The 21,736-nt window shown below is 41.1% G+C and overlaps 1 protein-coding gene across 4 annotated transcripts; it reads right to left on the reverse strand.

Moving 5' to 3' along the window:
- Positions 1 to 653: 653 nt before the first annotated feature.
- sec31a (SEC31 homolog A, COPII coat complex component) lies at positions 654 to 20,675 on the reverse strand. Of its 4 annotated transcripts, none has more exons than XM_061072331.1 (28): positions 20,511 to 20,675; positions 18,919 to 18,998; positions 17,703 to 17,826; positions 17,355 to 17,553; positions 17,164 to 17,259; positions 16,935 to 17,075; positions 16,695 to 16,837; positions 16,042 to 16,141; positions 15,760 to 15,921; positions 15,146 to 15,298; positions 14,813 to 15,043; positions 14,641 to 14,715; positions 14,464 to 14,505; positions 13,223 to 13,555; positions 12,108 to 12,741; positions 11,772 to 11,950; positions 11,564 to 11,690; positions 11,265 to 11,410; positions 10,742 to 10,915; positions 9,576 to 9,848; positions 8,385 to 8,486; positions 7,732 to 7,828; positions 5,830 to 6,210; positions 4,628 to 4,686; positions 4,198 to 4,473; positions 3,469 to 3,588; positions 3,300 to 3,371; positions 654 to 2,274 (listed from the first exon to the last, which is right to left on the reverse strand). In XM_061072331.1, the coding sequence occupies exons 2-28, from the start codon at positions 18,995 to 18,997 to the stop codon at positions 2,095 to 2,097; spliced, it is 4,698 nt and encodes a 1,565-aa protein (XP_060928314.1). In that variant the 5' UTR covers position 18,998; positions 20,511 to 20,675; the 3' UTR covers positions 654 to 2,094. The 4 variants fall into 4 exon arrangements, with proteins under 4 accessions (XP_060928314.1, XP_060928306.1, XP_060928321.1 ...); XM_061072323.1 differs by having other exon boundaries at positions 4,198 to 4,476; XM_061072338.1 differs by lacking the exon at positions 8,385 to 8,486 and having other exon boundaries at positions 4,198 to 4,476.
- Between the last annotated feature and the right edge of the window lie 1,061 nt (positions 20,676 to 21,736).

The following is a 21,736-nucleotide window of genomic DNA, read 5'->3' on the forward strand; positions in this document are numbered from 1 at the left end:
TTCAAAATTAATGCGCGGAATGATAAATAGATGGATTAAAGATACAGGGTATGGAGGTGAAGGGGTTGGACATACAGGGGATGGAGGTTAAGGGATGGAGATGTAGGTAGGGGATGAAGGGTATTAAGGAGAAGAGATGGAGGTGAAGGGGTTGGAGATGGAGGGAATGGAGGTGAAGGGGTTGGACAGGACAGGTTGTGTTGTAAACAAAAAACATGCAATCTCCACAGCAGAATTGATACGTTATATCCTGCTGCACCGCCCCTCACCTGAACTCTCAGGAGAATTCTGTGCTGGTGTGACTCTGAGCAGAGAATCTCGTGCTGCCTCGTTCATGTGAGAAAGGCAAAAGACCCAAATCTCCGGAATTCCTCCAGAGGTCATGTCTGAATATGGCTCAAGTGTACTGCACATTTGTCCTTTGTTGTGTATATTTTATCACATGTTAAAGTCAGTACAGTTGAATGGGTTCTCCGAGACCTGATCAGTATGAGTTCCTCTGTTCCTCTCAGGAGTTTCCAATGTATGTTGTGATTTTGGGTACATCAATAAAAGTGAAGTGAATTGAATGAAATGTTACACAAACTCTACCCAAATAAGGTTGAACTGTACAATACAGCAGATGGCAAGTCAAATCAAGACCACATCACAGGTAAATAAATACAATTTATTGAAAATATTGCATGTAGTCCATCTAAAACAAAGACCAACCGAAGTTGACCACTCAGACTGCAGCCCTCATCATCATTGGAATGAAAATCAAGTCTGTTTCCAGTTTCCTTCTGAGGTCTGGTTAATTAGCAGGTAATCACCTAGAATGCCATTACAGACGACTTCTAGTGTTGTGTTAAAGCATGCATACTTTCAAATTCCATAAAAGCACGGTCTCATTTAAAAAAAAAAAAAAAAGTCCATTGCACTCAGCGGAGCCTCTTGATTACATAGAGAAGACAACAAAAGAAGACAACAAAAATAAAACATCATTAAAATGTCCTCAAACACAGCTTGCATTGCTCTAAGTCGACATATCCCACACACTGTCAACGTATTGGTCCAAAGTGTTGCATGTAGTGACACCAGCGGTGAAAGAAAGACATTAGAAGCAGGTTTAGAGTAATAGCACATGTCATATTAAGCACATTAAGAAAATAAAACAGGCATTAATGTTGCTTTAAATGCTGTGGGAGGGACTATTGGTTCAAAGCATGACAGCCAATCAGATGTTCTGATTTCAAATGAATTCATTTCCTGTCTCCTGCTGTTAAAGGAATAAAAGCTTCTCCTCTGCTCTCATCCCTCTGTTGCCTATGTGTTCATATGTGAAACATGATTTTGTACTTTTAAGAGAAAATTATATTAACTGTGATCTGAACATTGTTGTATTGCACAACGATTGAAAGACTTTACAGATGAAACAAGTTAATATTTCTTCCATGATTCTTGTCATCTATTAATGCACAACTACTAAAGAAGGGTTGTTGTTTTTTGGGTTTACCACATTTATTTGTACTGATCATCACAAATAGATAGAAATGCCCTTAAATTCCTGAATCTGTTGTTGTTTTCCTATTTGTTTTCATTCCCTTGCATTCAACTTAGTCAACAAATTTGTTTCCACTTCCATCTACTTTCATTTCCATATCCAATATGTTGAAACTGTATTCCTCATATTTAGCTTGTCAGTTTGGAGATTAAATTATGCTTCTGTGGGAGTGTTGCCCATTTATTTTAAGATTACGTATTAATCCATACAAGTAAAATTCTGAATTAAAAACAAATGTTTAGAGTCACTTTCTGGCAGATTGAGGTGGAACTTTAATCAGACTCTGTCAGGCGAGTGCAACTGATACTATGGCTTGTGTTTGAGTTGGGTCAGAAAAGGTGAATGGCACTTAGAAGAATTTAACTGCATCTTCATACATCTCACAATTCTTCATCATTTTCATTTGAGTCAAATGGAGCTCCCTGTGAAACAACGGCCAACAATTTATAACGCCCATCCTCAGCTCGACCCCTGACCGCTCTCTCTCCACTGTCCGCCAGTCAAAGACTCGGAGGAGTGCCGAGGTGGTGGGGTTTTATATCCTGGCCCGGTCAGACCCCGAGTTTGTTGGCCTGTGTCAGCACCACCTTGAGTACAGGCATGAATGCTGACGTCTCGCTGAAGTTGCTGTTGCTGACGATGTGGGTGTGGATGTTGAGGCCCTCCATGTAGGCTCGGGACTCTATAGTCCTGGCTATGTTGTGTAGACCTACTACGATGGCTGGAGAGAGCTGGAGAGAGGGAAAAGCAGAAAGTGTCAGTGAAAAGTCAGCGCTCTTCATTTGTCATCATTTGTAAATAATTCAATAATAACCATCAAAGCATGAGAAACGGCAATGGAAGCCTAGAATTATTTGTTAAGTGCAGGAGTTTATTTATGTGGATGTAACATTTTTGTTGCTGCTTCAGAGCTGTGTAACAATAAATACTTAAATAATTAAATTATTATTAAATAATACCATGAATTCATAATTAAACACCTGACCTGGACCAGGAGAAGCAGCAGAACATGTATGGAAGTCATAATAATAATCAATATATTTAAGGTCTGCATATGAATTTTACATCAGTTGTTGGCAACACTAGAATTGGGAGATTTTTCATCCATTTTCTGATCAAATCAGATAAATAAACATGTAAGTGGTCTTGAGTAATGTGGGTTGTTTACACCCGGGTTAGGATTTGTTTTTTCGCAGAGAAAAGTCTGACCAATGTATGATTAAAGAGGCACTGCTGGGTTGCTTTGTTCACAGAGTATATGAACATTATGTATATTCATTTTCGCCTCCGCCACTGAGAGGCACTGTACGATGAAGCTGTGTGATTTTAATGATTGAAATTTGTGTTTTTTATTTAATTAAGCTTGCGGCTAAATCTGCTACAGTGCTTCTTTTCTCTTTGTATGAGTTTTTGTTTTTGTAAATGGTCCCCGACAGATAAATATAAACTCAACTGAAACTAACTTTTCGTCTCTGTGATGTTTAGTTCTGAGGAGCCGTGAACAATGAAGTAGATCTGAGAATCCAAATAATGATGATAATTCCTTTAACTCATGTGAGCCACCATGTCATCTGCACTTGATATCCTAAACTCACATCTCATAGTTACTTCAGTAATGCATGTAAAATATTTAGATTCAAGATTCATATAAAGCATTTTAAGCCTAATGAGGTGAATATGAGACTAAACCACATTTATTCTCCATGTTTTTCTTATTATTGTTGTTGACCTCTTTCAGGTCAACCCTGGTACTCACCGTCTGCTCTCTGAGTTTGTCATAAAGTGCTTCCAAACGTTTGTTGGCATCATCGAGCTTCCTCTTGGTTTGCTGTGAGAAGATAAAAAAGAAAACAGTCAAACATCTAATGATCCACTTAGAGCAGAGATGAACTCTGTATTTATTTATCCTCGTCAGACAGACTCACGGGGTCGGCGGCTACAGCCAAGCACTTCTGGATGAGCCCCTCGAAGGTGGTCTTCAGGACCACGTGCTCATCAGGGATCGGCTTCTTCATGATTTTTTCAGCAGGGATGGACCGCATAGGCTGAAAGGGAGGAAGAGGTTGTGAATAGTGCAAATCCACAGATAAGGACCTTTTATAGCCGTAAATCAAAGTCTCTCAAGGAACTGTTAAAAAACGTTTTCAACCAAAAATATTATCCAAAATTGATGAAAATAGATTGGATGGGAAAATACAATGATACACTTGTAAAACAGTAAAAATAAACAATGGTAACGCTTTATAAACTCTGCAGAATAATACAATAGTTGTCGACGTCTAAACCAGTTCTCTTGGCGTGATGAAAACCCGGTGAGTTTGTAAGGTCTCAACCTTACAATGTAAGGTGCCTTGCGATGCCTTGAGAAACTCTATTTAAACTCATATCCCACTAATGTTTGATAACGTGTTCATTTTGAAACATCACGATCGACAGCTGAGACTCAGTTGTGATTGGTTGTGTGTGTGTGCGTGTATGTGTACGTGCATCGGCAAGAGCTCGATATCGAGTCAATAGCTCAACTCCACGATGACTTGACTACTGTTGTACAATTGGAGGAAGTGGAGACACCTCATCCATTACAATGTCAAAACCTTAAGGGAACCTGAGGCAACCTCACATTTTCTAAGCTGTATTGTTTACATTCTGTGTACCTGAATAACCTCTCCAGTAGGTGCTCCCGGGGCACCCTCCATACTTGTCTTGGGCATTGCAGGGTTCATGGTTGTCGGGGAGAACGGCGGCTGCTGCTGCTGCTGCTGATGATGATGCTGCTGGCTCATTCCTGAGTAAGGGATCTGGGCACCCTGTGGGCCCTGGAGCATGGCCTGAGGGGCCCCAGAGGACCCCATCTGCGCCTGAGGATCAGCACCCAGTGGAGACAGGATAGGAGCAGTGATGGGTGCAGGGGGAGTGTAGTTCTCTGGAACCTGCTGAATTATATAAATTAATAGATTTGACATGAAACATACGACATCCACTATCTGTCTCTTTCTACAGCTTGGACACATACAGAGAAGAACAACAGTTACAGATATACACTTCTATGACAGAATGCAGTTATATTTCAATCAGGGGACGAACCTTCTTCTTCTTTGTTGCTCTGCTCAGAGCCGGGGGGTCATTCCAGCCGTTCTGAGGCCCTAAAAAACAGAACCAAACAAAATCCTCATGATTCACCCTCTCTCACCCTACCTGTATATGGGTGTTAGCAAACTTTTTGGTTCACGTTAAGCAGTGAAATATTTATTTCAGAATAGTTGGGACTTTTTCCAAATAAATGTTTCTAGCAAGGTTCAGTTTAATTATAATCATCACACTGGTGACAACTTCTCTGTTGTGGGTCTACAGAGGCTGATCACACATCTCTCAGCCAACCTGACTCTGTCTTTAGCGTCTTTAACAGGTCACAAGTTTCATCCATATGCCAAATAGCTTCCAGTTATGTTCTGCATACAATTTAAAACATAAATAATGATGTTAAAATTCCAATTGCAGTTATTATGTGCGGTCTGGTTTTGCTAATGTGCAGAACGCTAATGAGCTGTCAGTGCTGTTCGGTGATCTCAGTGATGACCATCATCATTATTTATAAGAATTTTGTGTTCAGTTTAAATGTTGCAGATCATTTTGAAGCAGAATCTTTTTTTTAAAGTTATAGTCTCATAGACTCAGTTCTGTCTGCACTCTCTTGTACTCGTCATTACCTGCCTTTGTCATTGTCTGCAAGCTGAAGGGTGCCAGAGACAATAACACTTTAGCATTGTTTCATATTAACGCACAATATGAAATTATTATTCATTTGTGTCAAACACAGATGAATAATAATCAATTGATGATTTCTAAAGAAACAGTGTAAATTGATCAACATTGGATTTAAGGTGTACTCACTGTTGTTGCATTGAGGTTGTACTTTAATTTTGAAAGTCGCCCATCCAACAAAACATAAGATGTAATGAATATCCTCGACTTAAAAATAGTAATAATATATAACAAGATGGTTATATTTACAATAATTTAATATTTCAGTTTTATTTCACATGGGTGTACTCAGTTCTGTTGTATATTGTAAAAAAAAAAAAAAATCTAATTTATCCTTACTTATTTGATTCTGATGAAACCTTGTAAAAGTATGTAAGTATTTGTATGGCACACTCTCTAGAGTTGTTTTAGATTGAGTTCTGTATGGACAGGAGGAGAGCGACGACAGTGAGGGCAATCAGAGCCATGCAGACCTGTTCCCTGAGAGGCAGGGGTCAGCTAGGGGTCAGGGTCAAGCAGTGTACCTGAGAATCCGCTTGTTGGAGGAGGAGGCATGTACGACACAGGAGATCCTGGCCCGCCATGCTGGAAAGACGCTCCGGAGGACGGAGGAGCAGAGAAAGAGGAGGAGGAGGAGGAGGCGGCAGGGGGAAAGAAAGGAGGATGTGAGGGTGGAGAGGAGGACAGGCAGTGGCTGGTGGGAGGTTGTCCGGGATAGAAGTGTTGTGCTTGCTGAGAGGGGACGGGCTGAGTGTACTGAGAGAGAAAGCCTGGGGGGTGAGGCGGAGGGGAGTAGGGCTCTGCAGGAGCAGGTGGAAGAGGAGCTTGAGAGGAGGAGTATTGAAGAGGCTGATAGACAGGCACCCCCCCAGCTCCAGGTGGATACTGGCTGACCTGAGGGTAAGCTGGGGGTCACACAGGAAACAACAGATGCTGTTAGAGAAAACTGCTGCATGCTATAATACTGTTTCATGCAACAAGAAACATTCCATTAATACAAGTTACAGTGCATGCTACAAAGATTTTCTTAGCTGGTAGGATACAAAAGACTCAACAGGCAAAGAGATAAAACAAGCTGAATAGTTATTGAACCAGGACACTGTCGTGTTCTGTTGGTGACTCGCAATGAAAACAACAGCACAGAAGATGAGATATCTCAAACATTTTCGACAAGGAAATGTTTGCAAATGTTTTAAAGTCAAGACAGGAAATGTGAGGTGGTTGTGGAATAGATGTTTTAAATCCGCCTCCGCTCAACTTGTCAACATAAGATTAGCTGCAAATAAATCCATGCGAGGGCGCTGCACCATTCCACTGAGAAGAGGTGCTTGTAGTTGGTTTCTGTTCTGTCAAAGTCTCATTCGAATGCAGGACACACACAGTTTACTTAGAGCTCATTTACTTTGAGACATGCAATGAACTTTTCTCTCCGGAGGGGCTCGGAGTGAAAACACAAATGTGTTAGTGAGACGCCCTGAAACTTTTCAGGAGTTTCTCCAAACAGTCCCCTGTTTAAAAAAAAAACTTTGGAGAAAGCCTGAATGAACCGATCTAGAACACAGCAGGATTCACTGCAGGCGAGTGGATGTGTTGATGACATTAAAAAAAAAAAAAAAGACTAAAACATTTTTTTTTAAAAGAATGCAAACAGGATGCAGAAGCAGTGTCATACACGAAAAGAACACTAATGAAGATGTCAAGAGAGTTTTTGGTGACGTCTGACGCCGGTGTCGATGTATACATGTTGTATACATAATCTCCGCAGTGGTTTCTATGTTGTTGTGAACGCGTCTGAGTGGAGAATCTCTGCATGTGTGTCTTCTAACTGCATGCTTATAAATTATCTAAAAGACTGAAGTCACATGTTGTCGAGGTAACCCAGAATAGATTGAAAGTAAAATGGTTTTAGCATTTGCTAATACACAAGCCACTAGCAACTATTACTCGCGAAGTATTCAAGAGTGTACATACAACTATCACTGCATTCCTCTGAAACTGGTGAAAAACTAAAAATGTTATGATTCCCAGGTAACTTCCGGAGCTATAGATTTTTAAAATCTTATTAGCAATGTATACTTTATAAATGCTTAAGAATCATCACATTTTAAAAATGTCTTCAATTCATAGTAATACATTGAAAGTTGTTTAGATATCATTAGCTACATTGCAAACAGGAACTGCTAACAGCACTTTTATGAGACATTAATTTGCCGAAATGTGAAGTAAACTGATGTGAACTGTAGACAAAAAAAGGTTTAAGGTTTAATATTAGCAGCAAATAGTCAGATATTGAAAACCTTTGCTTTTCATTGTCTAAATGTATCTGTGGTCAATAGGGTTAGAACAAATAGGTTCAAACAAATTGGTTGTCAATGACCCTGGTGCTTCAGAGCGCAGTCTTCTTCAGTGGCCTGTAAAAAACTTACGCTGGTACTGTTGGGAGTACATGAAGGAGGAGGCCGGAGGTGCAGCAAAAGCTGTGGAGGAGGCTGGCATCCCGTACATGGAGTTTGGAGGCTCCGCCTGCAAACAAACAAACAAGAAAAAAAAAGAGATCTGAAACCATCCTTCAAAACAAAGGAGAGAAAATTGTGCACTGAGCTCTGCAAGAGCGGATGAAGCCAGACAGAGTTTACAAACAGGGCAGAATGTGTGTTAAATCTACCTATTCTGCTTTTTTGTGAGTGAGACTCATTCACCTATGAGGAAGTTAAAGCATTTTCACTATAGTTCAGTCATATTTTGTTTAGTAGCGAGGAACGGCATGCATGTCAGGAGTGGCAGGCAGATTTAGAGTGTGAAGAGTCATGCAATAAATCACATTAATAATGGAGCAGCAAGTAGAAACACTAAATGGAGTACATGCATCACAGGAGAAAGCAGAAACAGGAAACAGGAAGTGGGCTGGTACGGTGAAAGGCACTACAACAGACAAAGTGGCCACAGAGGAGTTTAGGATTTCAGGCATTGGTCCTATTATTGAAAACAGTTTAGTAATTTGCAGCTATTAAGGTTGACTGTATTCAAGAGCATCAGCAGAGGTGTGTGTCGAGGCTGGACGGGTGGTCAGTGCCTGTACCTGTGGCTCTGAGGCGCTGCCTACTTGAGGAGGAGGAGGGACATTGGGGAGGGATGTGGGACTTTGGTTACTCCAGGAGGTGACAGTGGAGGCAGCCCTCATCTGAAGCACACAAGAGAAACACGGCACATACTAATGATGGCCACGGCGCAAAGGGGGGAAAACACCCAACAACAAATGCTAGAGCGCACGAGCACTGGACCAGCGAGCACGAGAGAGAAGACATAAGAGGAGCCAGGGTTCAAATAACAGTGATACTGGAAACCAAGTTTGCACATACATACATACATTTATCATTAATATTTGGCAATCACTGTGTAATTTAAACCCTGGCTAGGATGGAATTCCAGTAACTGAAGCAACACAATGGAAGACTGCAATGAGCACCAGACAGACAGGTGGTTAGTGAGTGTGAAGAGGTGCTCCTCGTCAGAGAGAGAACAGGTAGCGGAGCAGCCTGTGTTGAGGCTTAATAAACACCAAACTCAAATCTGTTTGAGTATTGATGAGTGGTGTTTAGAGTCTGAAGATAAAAGCTCCCGGGGTTAAATGTATAAACCATACGAACGCTGGTATTTATAATGGAGCAATGTCTGCACTCCAAGCACACATTTTTACTACAGATATCTGCCGGTGATATTACTGAGAGGAGGTGGGAGATGTAAACTTATCGTGAAACACGTTGTTATAATGATTGTGTTAATTTTTTAATCCTTCACAGCTTTCTGTAAAATTTCGATGACACATTTATAAACTTAATTTAAATCCTTTTTTATGATATTTTGTTAATTTACATACAAGCCTTCATTTTCCTGTTATTGATTATTATTATTGGTTATACATACATACAAGTTTGTACATGTATAATTTAATGGTGTGACTCACTCAACTATATACATAAATCTTCTCCTTCTTTTAATCATTAGAGATGTCTAATTGTGGAAGTGGGAATAAGGCCTGTGTGGGTGTTTGGCCCACTTCCAGTGTCTAAGATGTATAAACAGAACCTTTTGTTTGTGTGGATTCATTAATCATACAACAAAACGATTTTTTATGTATCTGGTCCCTAGTTTCAAAATTAAGTTAATGAATAATAGAATTACAAAGGATACAACTGTGAATAAATAAATATAAAATGTGGATCCTTGTGTGAACACTTGTGTGGGACGATGGAAATTTGGTGGAACATACTGGCTGGAAATACTGCGGATGGGCAGGTGCAGGCGCAGAGGCAGGTGTCTGCATCGGGACTGGAGCTGCACTGGGCTGAGTGGGCTGAGTGGGCTGAGGCACCATGGTGGGCTGGACCGGGGTAAAAGGCTGGCGGGGCAGCGCTGAGTTGTGTTGAGCCTGAGGAGCAGGTCGCTGAGACTGAGCTCTCTGGGTTTGGACAGGAGCTGCAGGAGCCACCGCCTGCTGCCCCAGAGCCCGACTGAGGCGGTCACGGAGCTGCTGTATGGAAACCTGCATGGACAAAACATGAGAAGGGGGACTTTGGTTAACCTCTGTGTCTCCCGTGAGTGTCTTCAGTAAAAAATGCTTTAAAGCAGCGAGCATAGACTGTTATATTGAAACTAGTTATTTTCGCACTTTACACAGTTACATCAGCACTACTTTCCCTCTATTGTCGCATAGTGATGTTTCACCTAGTACATCATTCAGGTATTATCTAAAGTAACATCTACTGGTGACAGAAAGAAAAAAGTGTATGATGTATCCTGTCACATATGAACATTCAGTGGCTTCAGTTGTAATATGTGTTTGTGCTTAAATGTTAATAAACAATGTTTGTATTTTTTTATATCATTCATGAATAATAAAAATGGCAACCAAAGTCTCAGGAGAAGCACCTTACGGTAGGATCACATGACATCTGATTCACCATCATCACAGATTTACAAATTTAAGTAGAAGAAGAGGTAGCTCAGGTGGATTCACAAGTCAGATATGATCTTTACATAACTTTGACTGTGCTCTCTCGACTGATAGAAATACTGCTTGCTGCATGTGTTTAAAAATGGAGATTATTCCAGCGTGTTTTTCATTATTTAACATACATCACACCATCAGACTCCAAACCCCTCATATACTCATAGTTTGTTATTTTTTATCAATAATCATTTATTAAAGAAATAAGAACAGGGACATCACTTCTTCTTTCTGGTCCGATTGCTTCGACAATCTTTTGAATCTTCTGTTTGTTCTGCCATGGTTACAGTTAATAAGTGATACACATTCTAAATGAGTTCTTCACTTTGTCTTACTAAGTCATACCATAACTTCAACATGACCTTCAACACAAGTACTAATGAACTTATAGATAACCTTGCATAACAGGTTTCAGCACTGCTTCATACCTGGTTGGTGTTGTCGGGCAGGTAGGAGATGGCGGTGGTCAGACTGCCCTGCGAGGCCAGCAGGTTGGCGTACTGGCTCATCTTCTCGGCCAAAAGGATGCCAACAGCAGCGGGATCAGAGCGCTGGGTCTGTTCGACTGCACGACGCAGCACCACCACTTTCTCCACCAGGTCCTGAGTAATGGAAACAGCACATTAGCATGGCTGAAACAGAAAATCCACTTGGACAGATTTGTGAACCGTCCACTAGCTGCTCAGCAGCAAACAGCAGGCAGACACAGTTAGTAACCAGCAGGTGAACATTGTGGAGCATTTAGCAGTTTCCCTCGGTAGTTGGTGGATACCAAAAACACAAGATAAAGGTTCAATATTGGACTTTTTGTGAAAGATCAAAAGCACAACTACTTATTATTGATAATTTTGTCCTGTACCTGTTGGGTAGCTGTGTAAGTGCCAACTAGTTCAATGCTTCAGCCTCAAAAGTGATGAAATGTCAACAATATGATTCATTCTATCATCACACCTGGAGAGAGAGGGGACAGTGTCCTGCCTGAGCTTTGGTCCAACAAGACACAAGTTTCTCCACGTTGCCGGCACAGATGTAGCACAGGCAGGCCTGGACTCGGAGCTGAGCGACCTCTGCTGCATCCAGCCTGTTCCCAAGAATGTCTGACAAACAGAGAAGGTCAAGGTTAAACACACAAGACAGAGAGACGATGACATTTAAGGAAAGGAAAAAAGAAGGAACTGATGAAACCCAGAACAAAGACACACGAATGAATGACCCACGGACAACAAACAACCATTTGCATCAAAACTAACCACAGAGGGAAGAGAACTCCTCAGGCTGAGCGTAGGTCATGACAGCAGCTAGAGCTTCTTTCCAGTTCTGCAGGTCGCACGTCTTCAGGATGTCATGCCAGTCTTTCATCACCACTGCACCGATCAGCTGCAGGACAAACACACAGTTATGACACTGGCAATAAATTCTCAACTCATAAAATACATTTCCCTACTGGCCATTACAAACCTTGGTTATCTTGCTGTGTGCTTTTGTAAAATATTTCTTCTGGGTTTTCTCCAAGAGGTCGGCCCCTCCTGCGATAGCGAGAATGATGCTGTCCGCCATCCGGTTGTCATGGAGACAGAGGTCCACAGCTCCCTCGAAGTCTCCGGTCAGAAGAGCCTGCGTGATCAGCCCGTCTACATCTTGCAGGGAAACAAAAAGGTTTAAATATTTAACAGTAACCAAATATTACAGCCACAGATTTAGTCCTAAAAAAATGATAATCACACTGGCCAATTTAAATTTAATAAATACGACTATTCTGTGTCCACACACACTAAACACTGAAAGTGTTGTTACCTTGACTGATGCTGAGACTGACTCCTCCTGCAGGAGCTGGAGCTGGGACCTCAATGGCCTCCTGAACCAGAACCTGAACTGGAGCCTGAACCGGAGCTGGGACCTCAATGGCCTCCTGAACCAGAGTCTGAACTGGAGCTGGGACCTCAATGGCCTCCTGAACCGGAGTCTGAACTGGAGCCTGAACTGGAGCTGGGACCTCAATGGCCTCCTGAACCAGAACCTGAACTGGAGCCTGAACCGGAGCTGGGACCTCAATGGCCTCCTGAACCAGAGTCTGAACTGGTGCCTGAACTGGAGCTGGGACCTCAGTGGCCTCCTGTACCAAAGCCTGAACTGGAACCTCAGTGGCCTCCTGAACCAAAGCCTGAACTGGAACCTCAGTGGCCTCCTGAACCAAAGCCTGAACTGGAACCTCAGTGGCCTCCTGAACCAGAGCCTGAACTGGAACCTCAGTGGCCTCCTGAACTGGAGCCTGAACTGGGAACTCAACCGCCTCCTGAACTGGAGTTCGGACCTCAGCCGCCTCCTTAACTGGAGCGGGGACCTCAACAGCCTCCTGAACTGGAACTGGGGTCTCAACTGGAATGTGCTCCTCCGCTTCCTCCTCCTCTTCCACTGATGCTGTCGTCTCCTGAATCAATAGAGAAACTTTAATCAATGTTGAACAGTTTTCAAAGGCTAGACTCTATGGTAATGCTACCAGGCCTGTAATCAGATTCGGATTACCTCCTCTTCAAAGAATATTATGTTTTCATCAGCCTTTGCTTGACTGTTAGGTAGCAGCAATACACAAACTGGACAGACGACCATGCAACTTGGTGGAACGATGTGGTATGTGTCAAGGAAAATTCAATTTTGGTAAGGATCTAGATCCAGGATATTTTTTTCCTTTTACATTGCAAGAAAGGGCATTTTTCAACATTCCCACTCTGTTCTACCAGAGAATAATTCCTGCAACTAGATGAAGGCAGGGGACTGATATCTATGAGTGTGTGCACTTTGGTGCGGCTTGATAGAATTTAGTAGTCAGGGCTTAAGCAAAGTGATTATAATTAATCATTAGGGGGAAATGTCTGTACATATAAGATGGCATATATGAAAATGCATTATACCGCATCCAAGAGGATCTCCTCCTCCTCCACCTCCATATCCTGCCCCACCTCCTCCTTCCCGTCCTCAGCGTCTCCCAGTGCGAGAACCTGTTCAACAATTTCTTCTGGTTCATCAGCGAGAAGATCTTCCTCTAAATCTTCGACTGCTTCTGGCTTTTCACCCTCTGCTTCAGGAGTGGAGTCCAGTTCAAGTGTGGCAGCTGGCTGAAGGTTTGCTGCAGCGATCATGTCGAACACTGCCTCCGGAGTGTCTGCAGGCTGCATGAGGCTGAGGTCTGGTAAAGGCTGCAGGCTGACTGGAGCAGGCGCCTCAATCTGAACAGGAGCTGGTGGCTAATTCAAATAGTAGTATGGTGAAAAAAGTCAAGTTACTTCTGGACTCCAGAGATACCAGCCCAGTCAATTATTAGAAGAAATACTCATATTTTCTGGTTATTTTCAAAGTAAATGTTTTCACAAGGATATGTTTGTTAGAGGAGTCTGAAATTAACATAAACTTCTTGCATAAATTATTTGCAAGTGAGGAATTTGTGCAGCAAGGTTAGATCAGGTTGGCACAGTGTGGGATCAGCTGGTTGAGATTTGACTTGGTTTCAATTTGTGGGTAATTACATCTCAGTCCTCTCTCTGGTCCACATTAAGATGATGAGATGAGGTAGAGAACTTTTGTAGGTAGTCGCAGGAGTAACATTTAGTCCAGCAACAGGCCCAGGAAACCTCTAACAGAAGAAAGATGGGCACTAACTCGGGAGTTGTTTGAGGTAAGTGGTGGAACGTAAATATGAATAGATGATACGTTTACACCTCAGGGAGGGAACAGTTCATGTGTAAGAGAAGAGCGTCAAATGTGTGTAATAGTGTCAGTGCACTTTATTCCAGCTTCCTCTGACTTGCGACACTTCCTCATTTAAAAACTGTAAGACAGATGCTTAACAGCAATTCAGCTAAAAATGTGGCTCCAATCACTGCCAATAGCACTTAGTCAGTTTTGTTGTACTGTCACAGAAAGAATGTGGACGGATTGTTGTGAAGCAGGTAGCATTAGCGTTCAGGTGGCAAAACATAATGCTGCGTCAATCTATTCCGCTTTATACCAGTTAGATTCATATTTAGCCGATAGACATTTGGGTGGTCTTTTCTCTTATTCAAATTGTTGGATATAAAGCAAAAAAGTTGCGCCTCCTAAAATGTCAAACCATTCCTTTAAAATACCACAAATTACCTGAACTTAAAAAACTCACCTTGGGAGGATCAGCAGGTTTTTCCTCTAGGGCTGCTGAAATCTGAGCACAAATGGACGCATTTGTCAGGAGATGTACTCAAACTGAAACACTGGATTAAAGTATGACAAAGAATGTATTTTGAACAAATATAAATACCATCATAATGGTTGAACAATAGCCAAGAAAATGTCTCACCTTTAGAGCTAACTCCTCTTTGTTATAACCAAGAAGTTCCAGGAACTTGCTGCGGATATCACTTTCAAAATTAGCCTGAAAAAAGAAACAAGAGTTTCTGTTAAAAAAACTACAATGTACATTTCTGAGTTGACTTTAATTTCTAGGAGAGGGTTCTTTCGGATTTTCATACCTTGAGGAAAGACCAAATTGTCTTTTCAAATTCATTTGCAGCTGCATCGATCTTTTCCTGGCAGAAGTCCACGAAGCTGCCTGAGCTCAGAGTGGCCTGCAGCTGATCGGAGCGCTTCAAAAAGGCTGTTTCTGTTACAACCTGACTGACGTGTACAACGTGGGAAGCGGGCTGCTGCAGCTGCTGAGGGTTCGGCTTTGGGTTCTCCAAAGACACCAGCTTTCCACCAAACTGCGAGTAACCAAATAAAACCACAAGAATGTAAGTGGGTCACATACAAACTATAAAATACAAACCCATATACTGATGTAAGGCAAAAGAAACAGGACTCACAGCGAACGAGGCCCCAACAGGTCTGCGGATCCATTTGGGTGGTTTCTTCAGGGGGTTTACTACAGCTGGAGGGGCAGGGGTCTGGGGCAGCTGAAGCGGAGGCAACGTTTGTCCAGTCCCAAAAGGATCCATGTTCCCAAATGAGGTGCTTATCTGTAACATTCAAGTTAGAGATAATGTAAAATGACTTGATGAAATGTTGATGGAGTTAGAGGTGGTTGGGATTAGAAGAATCCAAGCATCAGCATCTAAAAAACACTCAACACTGACGCCGGTGTTGATAGGCTTTAAACAATAACATGTGATCTCCCCAGCAGAATGTATACATTATACTGGACTTCTGTGTAATACATTTGAGTTGATAATCTCCTGCTGTATTGTTTATGTGTTGAAGGAAAACTCAGCAGAAAGTTTGGACGTAATTCTGTGGCAATCTCTGGAGGTCATGTCTGAAAATGGCTTATGTCTGTCATATCCTCAGATAATTGTATAATACACCTTTTTCCATTGACATTTTTTTAAGGTTCTATTATACAAATCATCAAACACTAATTGCCTCTTGTTCATCTCAGTTTATAGCAGACATGCTTTTGTCTGACGAGATTGACACTTACCTGGTCGGCCTCTCTCTTGCTCTCCGCCTGGTTGCTGCCTCCCATGATGGAGTAGATATCGATGTGTCCGCTGAAGCTGGCAGCCGACAGCACCGCAGGGTTCCTGGGGCACCACTGGATGTCGAAGCACCACTGGCTGCTTGTGGGCAACTCGTAGAGCACCTGCATATTACAGCAGGATGTTTATTAAAGAGGACAACAGCAGGACAGTCTAAGTGAAGCTGCATCAATTACATTGATAACCTACTTTATGTATTAAAGAAATTTGCAGTAAACTTTTACCTCGGCTGTGTTTGGATTCCAGCACAGGATCCTGTTGTCCTTCCCACAGCTCAGGAGCAGCTCGGGATCAGCCAAGCTCCAGGCGATGGACAGGATACCCCTGCACAAAAAGACCAGAACTGTTACAACTTAAAACGGAACAGGCTGGCAATATTCTAAATTTTTCACTGTCAAGAAATCCCAATAAAAGACCAAAACCATGTGTTTTGTGTGTTAGTCAGCCTCTTAATACTCTGATATCTTCAGTCTTTCAGTGGCATAAGTTTATAATGTTCGACTGGAGAAAAAATATTTTGAAAAAACATGTAAGGGTTTTTTAAAAAGCTAAGTAATTTCCTTAAACAGCTCGATACTGGAGCTATTCCTTTTGTGCTCTACTGGGAAAACGGGGCAGAAAGATAATAATCCCAAGTGTGTATAATGAAGGAAAACGTCAACTGGTGTAATTATGTGGCTCAGTCAAAAGGTTTTTGAACACCAATGGCGCTTCACAGCACAGAAGAAGAAGATTCCTCATTGTTGGTTTTGGTAATTTTATGGGATTGTTCACCATAACCTAATATTAAATATCAGCAGGGTTATCGTTAAATACTGTAAAGGATAGATGAAAGCTTGCTGTGCTGCTTAGTGTGCACAATCATAGATCTGTTTACCGTGTGTGATTCTCTAAAATCTTGAGAGGAGAGGTAGCAAAACGTAAGTCCCACATCTGGATGACTGGCATCCGATCGTCTTCTGAGGCCAAGACCAGCTGAGTGGCCACTTCTGGGTTCCAGGCCAGTCCGGAGCAGTGCATCTACAAACAAAGACACGCACATAAACAGTTTGAGTATTCAGTGTCTCAGGATTGTGAAAAAACAAGGTTTCATCTGACTGGAAAAAGACCAACGTACTCTGTTGCTGTGGTCGCTAACTTTAATAATGAGGTCGTTTTTGCGGAGGTCCCAAACTGAGGCTCGGCCACTCGGGCTGGCAGAGGCCAGGATGTGTTGGACCTGTTGGTTCCACGCCACGCAGCTGATGTCCTCCAAAGGCTGTAAGACAAAAAACTATGAGCTTTTGTTCTCAAGAACTTTTCTGTCATCAGAAGGGCTGAGAATGTAGCCGATTTACAAGATCTACCTGTGTTTTAGGTCCTGGAGTCATTGGAGAACCAAAGGTATTCATGTCCCAGATGTAGATCTCAGACTCATTCCCACCTGATGCAAACAGGTTTGTCTGCAACAAACAGAGAACAAAGCGCAACATGAGCAACAGCAGTTTTAAACACAGTGAATGTTAAATTCAGCGACACATGATGAAGTGGATCATACTTGGAACGGGTTGACGTCGAGAGCTCTCACTGGCCCTGTGTGTCTGTCGCTCTCAGCAATGATCACGTCGCTCTCTCCAGCCATGATCTTTGCAGGGTCATAGAGGATGACGTTGCCATTCTCACTTCCGGCGATAAGGACCCCAGATGGGTGAGCATCGGAGTCCATGCCATAGGGACCCCACACCAATTTGTGGTACCTGCAGGGAGAAGAAAAAAACATGAACAGACAGACATTTCATAGAAAGGGGGACTAGTAATTCTTTGGTTTCAGGTTACAGAAAACTCAACAGATTCACAAATGATAAAAACAGTCGACAAAATGAGTGTAGTCAGTGGTGATTAATACCTGTGAGTGGAGGAGAAGCTGCCACATGACTTCATGTCCAGTGACCGATCAGCCAGGTCCAGCTCGAAAAACTCCAAAGAGGCATTGGTGCTGAAGGAGGCATCCAGCTGTTGGGCTGATGTCCCTGCAGAGAGACAGAGCACATTTAATGTAGAGCTGCAGTGGTCAGTCGAATAATCACTTAAATAATCAACAGAAAATTGGTTGGCTCTTATTGCATAATCAATTGAGACATTTTCAAGCGAACACAAACTTTTGACACAAACATTTATTGAATTGTGAGAATCTCTAATATTCTTGATGACAAGACTACTCGCAGCCTGTAATTGTTAATACAACTAATTTGCAATCACACAACTATAAACAGTTTTTATTCTGAAGTTAGAGAGTAGCACTAAAGGGATCTATTAGCAGATATCGAATATAATATAATCTTAGTGATGTTTTCCCTCGTGTGTTTCATCTAAATTGTAGAAATTGTTGTTTTCTTTACCATAGAATGGGCCCTTTATGTTTAAATACCTTATACTTTCTTCAGGAGTGTGTCCTCTCTATGGAGGCTGCCATTTTTTTTACAGTAGCCCAGACTGGACAAACTAAACACCTTTTGAGTTTTTATGAAAACTGAGGGCAGCCACCGTTGTTTTTTTCATGTTTGGGAATTGAATCTTTGACTTGAATGATAAGACAATTGAAGAAAGTGCTCTGATAATTTAGTTAAAAAAATAAAGCAAACATTTTAAATGTGAGGGCTTTGCTTTGCCATACGTATTTATAAACTGATGGCTTCACCCTGGTCTTGGGGAAAAATAACAAGCATTTTTATTATTCTCATATCGTCAAACTCAAATGTACACAAAATATAAATAATAACATTCTATTGTTAAAATCAAAGAAAATAATTATCTGATTAACCAATAATGAAAGTACTTGTCTGTTGCAGTCCTAAATGTGTTGGTGTTATCCTTAAGAACATTGTAGTTTTGCTGTCCTCCATCTCCTAGGGTCAACTAACTTAAATACATTTAAAGTTGGAAATAATTTTCTTTGTTGCTGTCATTTCCCAGTGAAAAGTCAAACAAATAAAACTGGGAAAATCAGTTGAGTGAGAGCAGCTGCATGAATGGCTTGAAGAATTACATAATGTCCTGTCAAAACGCCAGGCTGTATCAGCAGCGGCAGCAGGCCTGTGCCGGTGTTTGCTGCATGCTCCTACCTGTAGCCAGGTAGACAGGGTGGTGCTGAGCAGGACTCCAGCTCTGGATGGCCGTGCGGTTGATCTCTTTGAGTTTCATCCTGAAGGGGAAAGGGCGCAGACTGTAATTGACTGTGCAGTAATTCCTGGAGTAATTACAGTGAATCATAAAGGTATTTAATGTGGCTTTTGGGAGAATCACCACAGATGACGGAGCATACAATATTTCAGGATGAATTTAAAAAAGAGCCTTGACTATTGGGTTTTACATTGGGTATTAGCATATGTTCACTACTTCTCAAGTCTGACTTAATACAACCCTTACATACAGATATATTTTTAATATAGGCGTCTATTTTTAGTATTTTCTTATGCCTTTAAGAGTTGTCATGTATGATCTTTGAATTGCCTCACTGTTGAAATGTACTATTCAAATAAACTTGCCTTGAATAGCATTGACAGATATGTAGGGTATCTGTAGTTGTTATTGTCTATATATGAATGTATGATAATGGGGGAAGGTGACTTATACTGTTATGTGTTGAGTGGTAAATGTGACTAGACATGCTCTATGTATAAATACAGTCCATTTAACATTATACATGGGCTGTGGAAAGATTCCTTCTTAATCTGATTCCACTTTGTGATCTGTGCTGTGCTGAGTTTGTTAAATCAAGACAATATCTTTACAGTCTTTAAAGACTTTTTTAAATCCCTCTTTGTTTCAATATCTCTCCACTATTTGCATTGAAATCCCATTTGGAACAGGAACTCAATGAGTCTGGAAAGCACCAGCAAACACTAACTCATTCAATGTACACATGGTCATGCCAGTTTTATGTTAATATCTACTTGAAATAATGTGAATCTACACTTTAAAGGTAAGATGAGAAAAATACATACAAGTTGGGTTATAAGGTAATAATAAAGTTATAGTATTACATGAATTGGACATGTTATTAACAAAGAAAGTCTTTTAACTTCAAATGTAAAGTATTCTGCTGTCATAAATGTAATAGTTGGTTCTGTGGGTAACACTTCGCCATAGAGCTGTACAAATGGAATGATATTCAAAGTCTATCAATGAAAATCAGTTGAAATAATAAGACCTATAATTATTTATTGAGCCCTATGTAAAATAAACCGTAATGCCTCATCACACGTGACCTGTAGAAGAAATAGGGGGTTTAACCAAGTGACAAATATCTCATTAAATAAAGGAAAGCGGTCTGCAGCACTGGAAATGTACACTGCTTTGTAAATGAGATCTAAGTATTTAAATTACAGTCCAGTGCTGTTTTAAATCTCACACCAGTGTTTTTAATCCCTTTAGGACCTTACGAACCCAGGACGTTGTAAATGTATTAACTACCTCTACAGAGATTGAGTCCTGAGTGTTGCGTTCAAATACAGTCAGTTAGCATGAAGCTACTATTCTCAGTAGCAGTGGAAATGCATAGTAATGTGATGTCACCTTTTGTACCCGGTACTGTGTGTACTAGTACATGCTATAGGCTGATACATACTATAGTAGCCTGTTAGCTGCCTGTGCAAAACACCAGTGAGGACAGATACACACACAGAGATATCCGTACTTCATTGAAGCAGCTTACCTTATCTTCTGTGCTCCGTCTCACACGAACAGACATAAAACACGTTGACAAACACACGCAGTTTCTCTTTGTGGACCTGCTCAGGGTTTAATGGCTGAGAGAACACCAGGAGAGGAGGCTACCGGGTCCCGGCGGAGGTCTGCAGGATTTCCACGTCCCCACTGGTGTCCATCAACGTGGCACTACCCGGAGCAACCACCTCCTCCAAACGCGAAGAAGAACGACAGCTTCCGGGGGACGTCCGCCACGACCCACCTCCTCAGAGCTAGCACCATGCTAACGATGCTAGCTGCAGACTGTTCTGGATTAAAACTTAACTCTTATCCTGGTACCAAATATCCCTAAACACCCAGACTTTAGTGTACAAAAGTAGGCACTATGAAATACATTTGTTTAATGTAATGATGCTATTTTGACACTTGTTTTGTGCTTTATAAATTGGTTTCTCATGTTGCATATTTAAAAGGTAATATAGTTCACCTTTATAATATAAATATAAAATTCTAAAAGAATACTACAAGTGAAACCATTTGAAGGTATTAAATACGGAATAATTCAGTTGTGTTGTTTCCTGTTACTTATATACTTTTATGATCAAGTTTTGTAATTTAACACATAGATGCATTTCTAAGTCTTTCTAAGTACTCAGATCAGGTACTTAAGTTAAAGTAACAATACCACAGTGTAGAAATACTTAATTCACACCTTCTAGATGAGCATCAAAATATATTAAACACAAAATCTAATGTGCCTGAGCAGAATCATCCATATCCAACATGTTAAGTAACTAAACTACAAATTAACTAAAATACAGTTGAATACTGTAAGTTTTTCCACATTTTGCTAGTTATACCGCTACTCACTGATATTTTAAAAGTTAACTGCATTGATTGGATTATTTTTGACATCTAGGATAATGATCAGCGTAAAATCAAATACTTTCTGATGTATCATGTAATGGTTAAGATACAGAATTAATTAATTCCCGAGTGAGGAATTTGCATCCTACACTAGTATGTAAATTAAAACTAGCTCCATCTTTACCAACTGCAATAATAAAATTAACACATCAGTGGTAGTAATCCTATAATATAATAGATAAGACCCATATTACAACCAATTGAAAATAAATTAAGTACAATGTCTGAAATGTGTAAATAACATTACATTAAAAAAAAATGATTTCAAGTATCTCAATATTGAACACAACAAAAGTACCTTAATTA

Source organism: Limanda limanda, chromosome 1 (genome assembly GCF_963576545.1).
Source record: "Limanda limanda chromosome 1, fLimLim1.1, whole genome shotgun sequence".
In the NCBI taxonomy this organism is placed as follows: domain Eukaryota; kingdom Metazoa; phylum Chordata; class Actinopteri; order Pleuronectiformes; family Pleuronectidae; genus Limanda; species Limanda limanda.